Source organism: Thalassophryne amazonica, chromosome 10 (assembly GCF_902500255.1).
Source record: "Thalassophryne amazonica chromosome 10, fThaAma1.1, whole genome shotgun sequence".
NCBI classification, from domain to species: domain Eukaryota; kingdom Metazoa; phylum Chordata; class Actinopteri; order Batrachoidiformes; family Batrachoididae; genus Thalassophryne; species Thalassophryne amazonica.
In genome coordinates this window covers 92,044,584-92,058,754 of record NC_047112.1, presented here as the reverse complement: position 1 = coordinate 92,058,754, position 14,171 = coordinate 92,044,584, and the positions used below count along the sequence as shown (strand labels likewise).

General features: G+C 42.5%; 1 protein-coding gene across 6 annotated transcripts in view; it reads right to left on the bottom strand.

Annotated features, from left to right (window-relative positions):
- Positions 1–13,194: 13,194 nt before the first annotated feature.
- Positions 13,195–14,171, bottom strand: part of lnx1 (ligand of numb-protein X 1) — a 111,971-nt gene continuing 110,994 nt past the window's right edge. For all 6 annotated transcript variants that reach the window (XM_034180507.1, XM_034180509.1, XM_034180506.1 and 3 more), the window contains one exon: positions 13,195–14,137. In XM_034180507.1, the coding sequence (XP_034036398.1) occupies positions 14,002–14,137 (136 nt within the window). In that variant the 3' untranslated portion in view covers positions 13,195–14,001. The remainder of the gene's footprint in view (positions 14,138–14,171) is intronic.

Sequence of the window (14,171 nt, the reverse complement as noted above, 5' to 3'; positions counted from 1 at the left end):
TTTCTTAAAGGTCAGGGACATTATTCTAAATTTGCAAATTGGAAGCTGTGCCAAAGAAGCTGTAAGGAGAAAGAGAGAGAAAAAAATCATTTTATTTTTCCATCCCCTCAGTAGTCAGAATATATTCTGTTTAATCTCACCAATAATATGCATATTACCTACATTCAGCTCAGTACAGTTGACGTGTTCTTCCCAACCTCCCACATCTGGTACTGATAAATTCAGCCAAAACGGCAGTGTTAAATCTTGCAGTTCTTTGAATGGCCACTTGAGGCTGCAAAAGTGAGTCTTTCCTCATAGACCCCCATGTTAATATCCCCAATTTTAGAGCAGAAATAAACATGTTTTCAGCCTGGTACAAAAATGGTTTCTCTATTCAATTATACCTGGGAAATTATTAAGAAATACAAAATATATATAACAAAACATGAGTAATTACAGGCGTGGTCTCGTTGAGTGGCAGCTACGCGTCCTTGTCAGTGCAGCAGTGGACAAACAAACGCATTCACATCTATGGACAATTTAAACTTTTCCAATCCACCTAATGTGCATGTCTTTGCATATGGGAGGAAGCTGGAGCACTCAGAGGGAACCCACACAAACACGGGGAGAACATGCAAACTCCACACAGAAAGGCCACACTTGGGAATCAATCCCATGACCTTCTAGCTGTGAGGCAACAGTGCTAACCACTAAGGCACTGTGCTGCCCTATTACTGTTCAGTGATATTTTAATATTATTTAAATTACATGCTAGCACTAAACAGCAGACTGCTTGGTGAAATTAAGTCCACTGCAATGGTTACTATCAATAAGGCAGTCATACAGTTTAATAACCACACCCAAACCGTTGGTCATGGAAACCAACACCCAGTCCACAAAACTATGAGTTCATCAAACTCTCAAACCAAAGTTAGCCTCTTAGCCATAGTATTCCTGGTTTGGGAACTTGAGCTGGTGGGCGTGTTCAGGCTTCGCACTGGTCTTGCCCATAGTCCACGCCTTTACCTATTTATGGGTTGGGTGGGAGTTCGGTGGAGTTGGGTGCTGTCAAAATGACAACATCCACCTCACATGAGCTTCAACCCTGGTTTACAGAAAACCTATGGATGCAGTCATCAAGGGTTTCATTCATTCATTTTGTATACCTACTTACTCCAGGCAAGGGTCAGAGACTGGGGCTTGAGCCTATCTCAGCAGTCATAGTGTGAGAGGCGGGAAGACAATGATGGGATATCTTTGTTGCAAGGTCTCTTTGCAGGATCCTTGGGTACCACTGGGATGACTTTGTATCATACAAGCAGACAGAGAGACTCAGATGATGAGTATTACTTGTGTAGTGGTGTAATGTCAGCTCCAACATTTTGGCCATTTGGAACAACCTCAGCAACTGGAAAATGTCAAGAGGATCCCTACGTTTTTACCTGGCTGTGGCCAACAGATGGTTACTTTAGTTCTGTGGTGCAACTGGCGATGTGTAGCCTTCACCCTGAGAGAGTATATAAATAAGTTCTTTGGCTTCTCCGGTTTTGCTCGGGGTCAACACAGCAGATCAGATATACATCTAAATGTTGATTTGGCATTAATTTTATGCCAGGAGGCAGGTGATCTTGAAGGGGGAATCTTCTGTTTTGGAACCAAGTGCTTGATGCTGAGAGAGGATAACTGAAATATTTTGTATAAACAATCTTCTTGATTTTTGTATGTGTCCAGGGGGATACACAAGCTTTAGTCTAGAAACGTAATGTATGATGGCAATTTGAATTCTTTCTCATTATTCTGTTTTTTTAAAGTTATTATTTGTGTCTATGAAAACTGTGCTGTTGTGTCTCCATGGTAACTGTGTCCATCATTTCTGTCATTCCACATCCCAAAGGCAACACACACATATGTCTAATGCATTTTTTTCCATTTGCTATTGATTAAAATTTGTTTGTTTTTTCATTTGAAATAAATAAAAAGCAGGAAAAGGGTTTGTGGCTCATAAGAGTGAGACTGCTGGCTAAGTGGGAGTGAGTGAGACAAGTCGCAGCTCTAGAGACCAAAACCTGGACCACAAAGTCTGCTGTTTGCAGGCTGTGCTTTGTTGCCTCCCCCACTTTTGACTTTAAGCAACAAAGAGTCCACCACTGGAGTGCCCCAGCATGACCTTTACATCAAAGTAAAGCACAAATACTGCAGAGTCCTCTGAGCTAAATAAATAAATAAAACACACGGTAATAAAATTCATAAAAATCGCATTGTTTCTTTGTGCTTTTTTTCCAGAAACAGGTTATCTAGGGTTCATTAAGCCAACACACAGTTTCTGTCCAGTACAGCAAAGTGTACCAGCAAAATTATGTTGGTACTCATTATAAATACATGACTGATTTTCATCACAACGTAATAACAGTGCTGCTAGTTGGGGTCATTATTGGATGGTTATAGCATAGGCCTAGGCCTGTGGTGCCCAAGTTTGGTCCTCAAGATCAACCTTCCTGACATGCTTAGTTGTCTCCCTGCTCCAACACACCTGAATCAAATGAAAGACTCGTTAGCAGGCTTTTAATGAGCCTTTCATTGGACTCAGGTGTGTTGGAGCAGGGAGACAACAAAGCGTGTCAGGAAGGTTGATCTTGAGGACCAAACTTGGGCACCACTGGCCTAGGCCTTCCCACACTTTTGCTGTTTGCTGTTGTTCAAACTGAAATTCTTGGAAAACTAGACACCTTTTGGTGTATTTTACATCAAAATGGAATAAATATTGAGGGACTAATATTTTCCCATGGATTCACCATCAGAGTAAGTAAAGGGTCTTTTTTTCTGACACCATATATATGGCATTTTATAGGAAATTCATGTGGACTTACACACATGTCCACTGCCCATCAGGCAGTGTGCTTCAGATCCTTCCTCCTTTCCTTGCGGATGGTGAGTCCACATGAAGGTGAAACCATGTTATCTCTTCATGTTGTCTGATGTTTTTGTTCCACTTTTGTTCCAGATGTTTTTGTTCCACTTGGGGTTTTATAGGTGCAGACCAAATTTGAATTAAATGAGATAAGATCTAGAGGTCCCCCAGAGTGACACATTTTCTTCTCCTATCACTGGCAACGTCACCCTAACGGGAGAAGACTCTGATGCCATTATTTTTCTTTTACAGGTACATGTGATGGCTTCTAATCGCAAAACGTGGTGGTCGATTGGTCACCCAGAGGAGAACATTACTGGAATTACTGGATTACTACATTGCTTGTTTGAGTAAAATTGTTGCTTTGTGGGGGACACCTAAACAATGTCCGATTACAATTAAATTTGGCAGAGATCTTTTATTTTATTAGTGGAACAAGATGTGGAACATGTGGCCCAAAAGATTTTGTAACATTTGACATTTTGAGCAGGTCTACTGACCACGACTGAGTCCAATGGCTCTAGGCTATATATTATATATATAGTACACCAAGCCTGACATGGTTCACAGCAAATGATCATAATGAGTGGGAGGAGCTCCAGCTACAAGCAACAAACACTGATTGTAAAGAAAGTGGACAAATCCTCCCTGAAGGGCAACATGGTGACATAGGTGTCAGTATTGTTGTCTCCCAGCAAGAAAGTCCTGGAATCGCTTCCCACCTGTTCCTCTCTGTGTGAAGTTTTCATGTTCTCCCTGTGTTCACGTGGGCTCCTTCCAGGTGCTCTGGCTTCCTCCCACCTCCACAAAATGTATCTTTATTACAGATAACTGATAACTTTTAGTATCGATTCGGATGCTGCCACATCAGAATACACTGTCGGCTTCTGACAAAACCAGTTTCACTTTAAGTGTCGCAGGGGCTGCTGGGTAAATTCAAAGATCACAAACACAAAGAACACAAGAAAAATGAATGGATAAAAAATAAAATCCCAGACACTGTCATCATATTTCAAAAGCAGTAAAACACAGTATTAGAAGTCACAGTTTATCTCAGTAGTAGTTACACCATTATTTATGAACTAAAAAGCTGCTTTTTCACACGCTTTGAACCCTGCGGCTTAAACAACTGAAATATGTCCATTAATGCATTGATTGGCAGAGTAAAATACACGTAGTAACACATAGTGGGATTCATGAAGAAAATAATCCACATAAAGTGTTCTGATTATCCAAAACAGTGTCTAAAATGGTGAAGAAAAGTCCCTCTGTAACAGAGCGTGGCCATGAAATCTCCTCTCTCTTGTCTTGGCGATTAAATGATCCAGTCAGCCACTAATAAATAATAAAAAAAAATGTTAAAATTAGTCCATTTTGTTTCTGTGTTGAGCGGACAGTAACAGTGTAATGGTTAAAGTGAACCTGAACTACACTACCCACAATGCTGCCTGTGTCGACCGGCCAATCACGTCTTGCGGTTAATGATGACATCATCAACAAGCGACAGTCAGTCTGCCACAAACCACTGATCTACACACAACAGGGAGTAAAATGTTTGATTTTCAGGTTTATAAACATTTTTGACCATTAAACTTTGCTCACTGTTCCAGCAAAAGCGAACTGAAAGTTATCAGAACTAAATTTATCGGAAGATAATTGGTCTGCTAATGGTTTTAAAAGTTATCTGAAAAGCTAATCTGCTAACAAAAACATTAACTTCGATAATTATTGGTTAGTGGATTATCTGAACTGTGCCCATCACTGCATTATTCAAAAATCACAGGAGACTGGTTGTAAAACCCAGTGGTGGGGTTTATACTTCAAACAGGCAATGATTTGGCGGTTATCGGATTAGCTGAACAGTGCCCACCACTGACAACCACACAGCAGCAGGACACTAAAGACTCCGACTTCATACTCCTGCAAAGTTGCTAACATCATCTTTATCCATGGACCTCATGAACTCTTCATTGGTGTATGTATGTCGATCTTCACAACAGATGATCCAGAAACACAGATACACTTCTCGTGTCAGTCCATTGAGTCTACAGAGTCATTGAAAGCCTGGATTATAGTCTTGATCCAGGATCATCGTAAACCCAAACACTCTGCTCACTCAAGCTTCTCAAGTGCTGTAATCAGGGCATGCATTTCCACAAAGATCACAACATCATCCATGAAGTCAAGCTTTGTAAACATTTCGCCACCCAGTCCATGAAAGCATTGAACAGTAGAGGAGCCAGAACACATCCCCGAGGAACACCAGAGGTCATGGGAAAAGTCAGAGATGATTACGAATTTCATATTTAAAAGCTCCACGGGGTCTATCGTGCATTAGCACGCATGTTGCTTCTTTTTGAGTACTTGCCATCATCGAGTACAGTCAAGTCTGGGAGCATGTGCTGGTGCTGCGCTTGCTGCACCCACAACACCACAGAACCATCTGGAGTCCTGCATGGTAACCACCCAGGCAGATAACAAGTCCAAGTAACGAAGTAACTCCTATATTTATATCATGTAGTAAGGGACCAACAATAAGCCAAGAGGACACAACGGCTGTAAATTCAAGAATTTTCCAAAAATAATTTTAAAACGTTACACAGCCCCAAAACAATATAGCATATGAAAATGTGACTGACTACAAATGATAATATGCGGCAAACTACTGAAATGCAAGTGTAGAATGTGGGCTGATGTGGGCCCTGTGTGGCTGCAGCTGTCACACATGCAATGACTTTGAAGAGGGTTTTTTCAAAGTCAACTTTATCTTTTTCGTCTGTCTGACACAAACACACAGAAAAATAAAGCATCCTACATTTGCTAGACTGGGTTTGAGAAAATGCATATCAACACCACTCAGTGTTGTTGAAGCTACTTTTCACTTCCCTACTTGATATTTTTGCAAAGTTTGCAATCTACCTTAATTTTGTTATCTTATTTTAATACTCATCCAAACTGCTGACTTCTCTATTTCGCCTCCCTGCCCAACCTCCATGATATTAATTCCTTTATGTCATGGAAATACAGCCTCACCTTCCACAATTTATATAGACGAGGTAACGATACCTGCATGAAGACAATACTGGTTTTGGCAAGCTGACATTTGAGCCCAGTGACATTGACCTTCACCTAAATGGTTGACCTGGTTGAGCTTGCAAGGGTAGTTTTGGAATCCACTGAACCTTGTGCAACATTTTGTACAAATCAAGTTAAAAATCAAATTCCACATCACCCAGTCACCTTTCCCAAAATAATTTTTAATAGAAATTTCAGGGCCAATCTTCACTGACATACAGTATTTGACAGATTTGAAAGAGAATGGGATAGCCCTTATACCTGATCACCTGCTCCAACCCATTAGCATCTCCTCCCCCACCCCAACTCGGGTCTGCCTCTCCACCCAACTGCTCACAGCAAGGACCCCCACCTCCTCCTCCACCACCCCTCTCTCCATTCTTGAGAAGGATGTCAACAGGCTCTTCAAGAGACAGGACCCACACAAAGCAGCCGGACCTGACTCTGTCTTCACATCCATACTGAAGAACTGTCCAGAGCAACTGTCTCCAGTGTTCACACCTTCAACACCTTACTGGAGACATGCAAGGTGCCAGCATGCTTCAAGACCTCCACCATCATCCCCATCCTCAAAATGCATTTGTAGTCAATGAAATGTTACACAACTTTACATATCTGACTATTTAATTTTTGACATTTTAAGGGAAGCTGAGCGTCACTTGCAGTCATAGAAAAATCGGCTCTGCTACAAATGGGAGCTCAACCACCTAGTGTCCTGGTGCAGTCACAACAATCTGCACCTTAATGCCCACAAGACAGTGGGGATGGTCGTTCACTTCAGAAAGAACCCAGTCCTGGCTGCCCCCATCACCCTGTGTGACTCCCCAGTCGCCATTGTGGAGTGCTTCTGCTACCTGGGGATCAACATTACCCAGGACCTCAAGTGGGAGCCGAAGGTCAGCTCTCTCATCAAGAGAGCACAACAGAGGATGTTCAACCTGCCAAAAACAATGATGGTGAACTTCTACACTGCTATCGAGTCCATCCTCCTATCACCGTCTGGTACACTTCTGCCACTGTGAAGGACAGATGCAGACTGCAGCGTATCATCCATGCAGAAGAGAATGGGACTGCAAGGACTGCAGTCTGCTATCCCTACAGGACCTGCATGCCTCCAGGGCCCTGAGGCAAGCAAGGAAGATTGTGGCTGATCCCTCCTATGCAGGATACAAACTTTTTGTCACCCTCCCCTCTGGCAGGAGGCTGAGGTTCATCAGGACCAAAACCTCAAGACACAAAAACAACTTTCCATTCGCAGCTCATAAATAATGCCAGAGACCACTACTTACTCTTTCTCCCTCCCCCCACTACCATAAAGCTCAGATTAGGGCAGGGATGATGAATACTGTACTATACTGTACTGTACTCCAATCACCTGTGTTTTCACTGCCCCATTCCATTACGGCTTATTTATTTAACAGTGAATATTGTTTTGTCTATTTGACTCGTTTTACTTCTTACAGAAGTGCTTTTTACTTCTTACAGAAGTGCTATATGCCCCGCCGCTTGGGGCATATAGCACTTCCATCTGGGTTGTCCATCCGTTTGTCTGTTCGTCTGTCCGTCTGCCCGTCTGTCCATCTGTTCGTCTGTCTGTCTGTCTGTCCGTCCGGCCGCAATTCGTTTGCCACAACGTAGCTTGACACCTATTGCTTGCAAAAACTTCATATTTGGTGGGTATATGCCTTGGACGAGTACTTCACATGGGTTCAAAGGCCAGTAACCTTGACCTACATTTGAAGGTCAACAGTGGCCACAACTGTCAAATCCTTCGGCACAACGTAGCTCGGCACCTATTGCTCGCAGAAACTTCATATTTGGTGGGTACATGCCTTGGAGGAGTACTTTGCATGGGTTCGAAGGCCAGTGACCTTGACCTACTTTTGAAGGTCACCAATGGTCACAACTTTCATATCCTTTGCCTCAACGTAGCTTGGCACCTTGTGCTTACAGAAACTTTATATTTGGTGGGTATTTGCCTTGGAGGAGTACTTCAGATGGGTTCGAAGGCTGGGGACATTGACGTACTTTTCAAGGTCACCAATGGTCACAACGTCAAATCCTTTGCCACAACATTGCTCGGCACCCATTGCTCACAGAAACTTCATATTTGGTGGGTACATGCTTTGGAGGAGTACTTCACATGGGTTTGAAGGCCGGTGACCTTCACCTACTTTCCAAGGTCACCAATGGTCACAACTGTCAAATCCTTCGCCTGAAATGTGTTCGCCGCAATGTACCTCGGCACCTATTGCTTGCAAAAACTTCATATTTGGTGGGTACATGCCTTGGAGGAGTACTTCGCATGGGTTCGAAAGCTGGTGACCTTGACCTACTTTTAAAAAATTATCAATAGTCACTGTTGACCACATCTTCTAAATAAATATAATGTCAATCTCAAATTTTTCCACTGTGTATCCCGGTTTACATCAAACACATGAGGGTTCAACCAAATACCTACCCCACACATGTACATATTACTGCATTTTACATGGAAAATAGTACTGCATGCGGTGCATTTCGTGATGAATGTCTCTAGTTTTTATTTTATTTTCCTATTGTTTATGCACCAACAACACCAGATCAAAATCCTTGTATATGCGGTCTTACTTGGCAATAAATAATATTCTGTTTCTGATATCAAGTTTGGCAGAGATCAACAAAAGGACCTGGGAGGAGCAGGCCAACAAACAGGCACTTAGCAGAACGATGTGCTGCACTAATGCACTTTGTGCTTGTGTGAAAAATTATTGTGTTATTGACCAAAGTCTGTTAGACTGCTGATGTGCTGACAGCCTTAAAATTCCAGACAACATCTCACACACCACACACACCACCCCTACGTGTGCACATGTATTTCCTTTTTAATTGCAATTTGGGTTCAGCAGTTCTAAATGGTTGTGTAGTGGGAGTGCACAGCATGACATGGTATGGTAGCTGTAATTAAGTAATAGATCACTGGCTCCAAAAGTACTCGAGTAAAAGAGGAAATAAATATTGTAAAGTGGAATATGAAAAGTGCTCATTCCTCTAAAATACAACAAAAAACTGATTTTTCTTCTCATCTGTGTTGAGCCTGCCTCACACCTCACCATAGGTGTGGTGGACACTTGCAAGTCGCAGGGAGTGGCAGCCGCAGGTATCTGGGTGAAAGTTTGTGAACGAGTACTGAGGTCGCCACTTGCACAACAGAACTGAAGTAACCATCTGTGGCCAGAGCCAGGTAAAAACGTGAGCATCCTCTTGACATTTTTCAGTTGCTGAGGTTGTTCCAAAATGCCAAAATATTGCAGCTGACATTTAGTTTCAATTTTAAATTTATTTTCATTTATATTTATGCCAAATCACAACAGAGTTGCCTCAAGGTGCTTCACACAAGTAAGGTCTAACCTTACCAACGCCCAGAGCAGCAGTGGTAAGGAAAAACTCCCTCTGAGGAAGAAACATTGAGCAGACCAGACTCAAAGGAGTGACCCTCTGCTTGGGCCATTAACCCTCTGCTTGGGCCATGACCCTCTGCTTCGGCCATTAGAATAAAATAGTCTTTATTGTCATTGTACGGGGGTTACAACAAAATTGGGGGTGCTCCCGCAAAGCTACAGTACACCACAAAAAAGACATCTTATACACAACAAAAAATGGTTTAAATATGAAATATGTACTGTATACTTATATATACTCATCACTCATCTTCAACTGCTTATCCGGAATCCCCTCACGGGGGCAACAGCTCCAACAGGGGACACCAGACTTCTCTTTCCCGGGCTACATTGAGCACCTCTGGGGGATCCCGAGGTGTTCCCAGGCCAGTGTGGACATATAATCTCTCCACCTACTCCTAGGTCTTCCCAGAGGTATCCTCCCAGATGAACGTGCCTGGAACACCTCCCTAGGGAGGCACCCAGGGGGCATCCTTACCAGATGCCCGAACCATCTCAGCTGGCTCCTTTCAATGTGAAGGAGCAGCGGCTCTGCTCCGAGTTTCCCATGGATGGCCGAGCTTCTCACCCTATCTCTAAGGGAGTGAGTGAGCGAGTGACTTATATATACACTGCAAGCTATGGAATCTTGTAAAAAAAAAAAAAAAAAAAAAAAAAAAAAAAATATATATATATATATATATATATATATATATATATATATATATATATATATATATATACACGAGGTCTGTGAGAAAAGTATCGGACCTTTTTATTTTTTTCAAAAACCATATGGATTTGAATCACGTGTGATTGCATCAGACAAGCTTGAACCTTTGTGCACATGCATGAGTTTTTCACGCCTGTCGGTTGCGTCATTCGCCTGTGAGCAGGCTTTGTGTGAGCACTGGTCCACCCCTCTCATCTGATTTTTATTGCGAATAAATGTCTGAACGATTTGGAGCTTTGCTTTTGTCCTTTGGAGGGACACGCCATGGCTCCACTGCTACGCGTGGAACTCCTCCACACGTCTGTCTTAATGTGCTCATGTCCACATCTTTTCACAATTCCTGTGCTAGTCAGACGACATACCGGATTAAGACAGCGTCCAGTTTAGAAATGAACGGCACATTCCACTGTTACAGGAGTTTTTGTCATGGAAAGGAGCGGCTCCACCGCGCGTCGCAAAGCAACGCCATGATGAAGCCTTCCAGGACGCTCTCAGCAGTTGTGGGCCGTCCTTAAAGCGGCAGTAACACTCCTTAATCTGTATAATCCCCATAAAATCGTCCCTGAAAGCCATATTAATTTTCCGAATGGTATCCACCTGGAGGTCTCTCACAGTTTCTGGAAAAAAATTGATGCAGCAAAGCTCCAAATCATTCAGACATTTATTCGCAATAAAAATCCGACAAGAGGGGTGGACCACTGCTCACACAAAGCCTGCTCACAGGCGAATGATGCAACCGACAGGCGTGAAAAAACTCACGCATGCGCACGAAGGTTCAAGCTTGTCTGATGCAATCACACGTGATTCAAATCCATATGGTTTTTAAAAAAAATAAAAAGGTCAGATACTTTTCTCACAGACCTCGTATATATATATATATATATATATATATATATATATATATATATATATATATATATATATATATATATATATATATATATATACTGACAGTCATTAGAAACTTTAAGGGAAAATATCCTTATATCTCTACTTGTTAGGGTGTTGGGATTATGCCTTTTGTCTTTATTGAATACATATTGCTCAGGTACTTGAGAAAATGATGAGTTGTGATTGTTTCACTTCATTGCACAAGTGGATCAAGACTGAGATCTAGGCTTTCAATGATTTCCTGGATTTGGTCAGCAGAAATGTATTTGTATGCTGCAAAAAGTATTGAACTTGTAGAGACATTCACTTATCTTGGCAGTGACATTCTTCTATCTAGATTATTTGCCTGCAAGATTGACTGTCACTTGGGAAGAGCTTATGGAGTCATAGGGTTGCTAGACAGAGGTGTTTGGTGATGTCGATGTCTTTGCTGAATAATGAAGGTCCACGACTTTGGGGTCATGGTGTTTCCTGTGTAACAGTATGGTTGTGAGACTTAGTAACCAGTGATGGAAGACAATGACTGGATGTCTTTAGTACCAGGTTTCTTCAGAGGATCCTTGTGTACTGCTGAAATGACTGCGTCAAATTAAGAGATACATGTAGGGAGACTCCGATGATTAGTCTCATGGGTTCTAAGGCTCCCCTCCCGTCATGTCCCCCTGGTCATTTCCCCCCAGACAGCCGAATACCCAGATGTTCGGGTGGTGACAGCCGATATTAGCAGCCATGCAGTGGTGCCAGCCTTCTATGCTGTGGTTTGTGCATTGCAGCCCTTCCCATATTCTGGCTGATACATTCCAAATAGCGAGGCCAAAACCTGGACCTCTGCAGTTTCTCTTACTTGGGCAACCGATGAAGGTGTCCTCAAAGTATTTGACCGCAGGCTGAAGCTGCTCAGGCAGTCCCTCCATAGTCAACTCAAACGAAGTGACCACATCTTCTGGTGGCACAAAGGCGAGAGCAGGCAACATCCTGGTTGCAATGGAGAGCTCGGCATCAGCAGCATATCTCTACTGGAGCCCTTCCACCTGCACCCAACGGTACACACACTGGGCCAAGTGGTAGCAGCACCCTTGCAGTTCAGCTTCTGGGAAGGCGGTGCGGACTGCATTGAGGGCTGCCTGCTCAAAATCCATCAAGGTGGTGACGGGATTTAAGTTGTTCTCTGCCTGCTTCAGTGCTGTGAATAGGGAATTATAGTTCCTTCCTGTTTGTTTGGGACATGACCAGGGGGAAAATGCCCTGATACCAGTCTCATGTGCATTGTGGGGGACATCACGAGTTACGTCTTGAGAACGATTCAGCACGTAGGTGCCTCAGTGTTGACGACTTGTGTGGCTGGAGAAGGAAAAGTGAATGCTCACATTTTACCTGATTGCAGAAGATATTTTCTCGTGAGAGGTGGGGATGCAGCAGTCGTCTGCCTCGGTGGCTGACATTCAGGACCTGGGGCAGTTCAGTGGTGCTGTGATGCGGCAATGCGTGGCATCAATGCATGCTCCCAGACTAGAGTTGACGCCATTCTACTCCAAGTCCTTACAAGTGGATGGTCAATGAGGAGCTCGTTCCTGAACAACCCTGATTTAGTGTCATAAAAACTGTCCAGTTTTACTGAGGAACGGTTTGTGTTTGTCATACAACTTTGTTCTATACAACGTGTTACTACGTTTCCCAAGGATGTAATAAAATCATCTGCATTTATTTACTTATTTGTCTGTCTATTAGCAGGATCACATCAAAGCTACTGATTTTGATGAAATTTGCACCATAGATAGATATTAGGCCTTGGAAGACTCTTAAATTTTGGAGGTGATCTGGGTCTGGATTCTGGATCAGGATTTCACTTTATAGACTTTTAGGGATTATGTCAAACTACTTCATGGATACAACATCACAATGTAAAACCAAGATCAAGACGACTCTATTTTGATTCACCTTGTGAATTAAATATCAGATTGCAACATCTTGATCGGTCAGACCATTCTGAATCATTATGCAGTTATTGCATGATGTTGTGGAATCTGGATCTAGGTAACGTCCGGGTCATGATGTGATTCACATATCTTTTATTTTGAGTCCTCGTCAACCCTTGGTGGACGTCACAAATCTCTGATTGCTGTTGCTGAAGAAAAGCTCAAACTCAGTGAACAGTATTTATCCAGAGTTTTGTCACACATATCTCTTTTTTCATATGACTTTATTGATCATTTTACCAAATGTACCATCAGATATACTACACAGGCCAAACTGGGACAGACAGAATCACAGTCCACAGGCTCCAGACCAGCCATTCACTGAAACACAGAAACCAAGTCAATTTTTTTCTTAAAAGTAATAAAATTAGTAAGGCCTCCACAATGTCACCTAAGAAATTTTTAACACGTTATGAACACATATTTTTTCATATAGATTTTTTTTCTGGCCAGTGGTTTGATAATTTAGCCATAGCATCTGAAATCAAAGAAAAAAAACATCTTTACAGAATACTACTTGGCAACTTGTCGTTGGAATGAAGATGGTGACCACTGTCAGTACAAACACATTTAAAGGCCATACCACAAACTAACAAATGAAACTTATTACAACTGCTTGGATCAGTACATTTTTTGAGACATCACAAACATTTACAGCACAGAAATGTGAATCCAGCTGTATGCGTAACCTAATATGTAACTACTGAATTGGCAACATGTTTTGTCTGCTTTTGATCATCTGGATGCTGTGCAAGAGAATGACCAAACTGATACATCAGACCTGGAACCTTTGAGATCAGTGTTCTTGGAAGGACAACTTGGTGTCTGGTAACAATCCAGTCTTTCTGCTCCTCCCCAAACTTCTGGCAAAGACTTTGCTGTCCATCAGAAGTTACATAGCCATATGTACAGTGCTACTCTAAGCCCCACCCACACAGCTTAGGGTGGTCATCCAGTGTAATGATCCACATTCTTTAGTTACTGCCATTGAGGGTGTGCACATTGGTCAAAGCGCTGCTACAGCAGGCTTCCCGGCCAGGAGACGATGGTCAAAGTAATTTTGCCCCGAAGCTCTTTCAGGAGGCGCACCAACGCTGTATGAGTCATCCCCCATGTACTCGTCCCATTCACCTCAAGCAGGATGTCGCCACATCTAAACAGAGAGAAGAAATGGGAAAATATTAGTT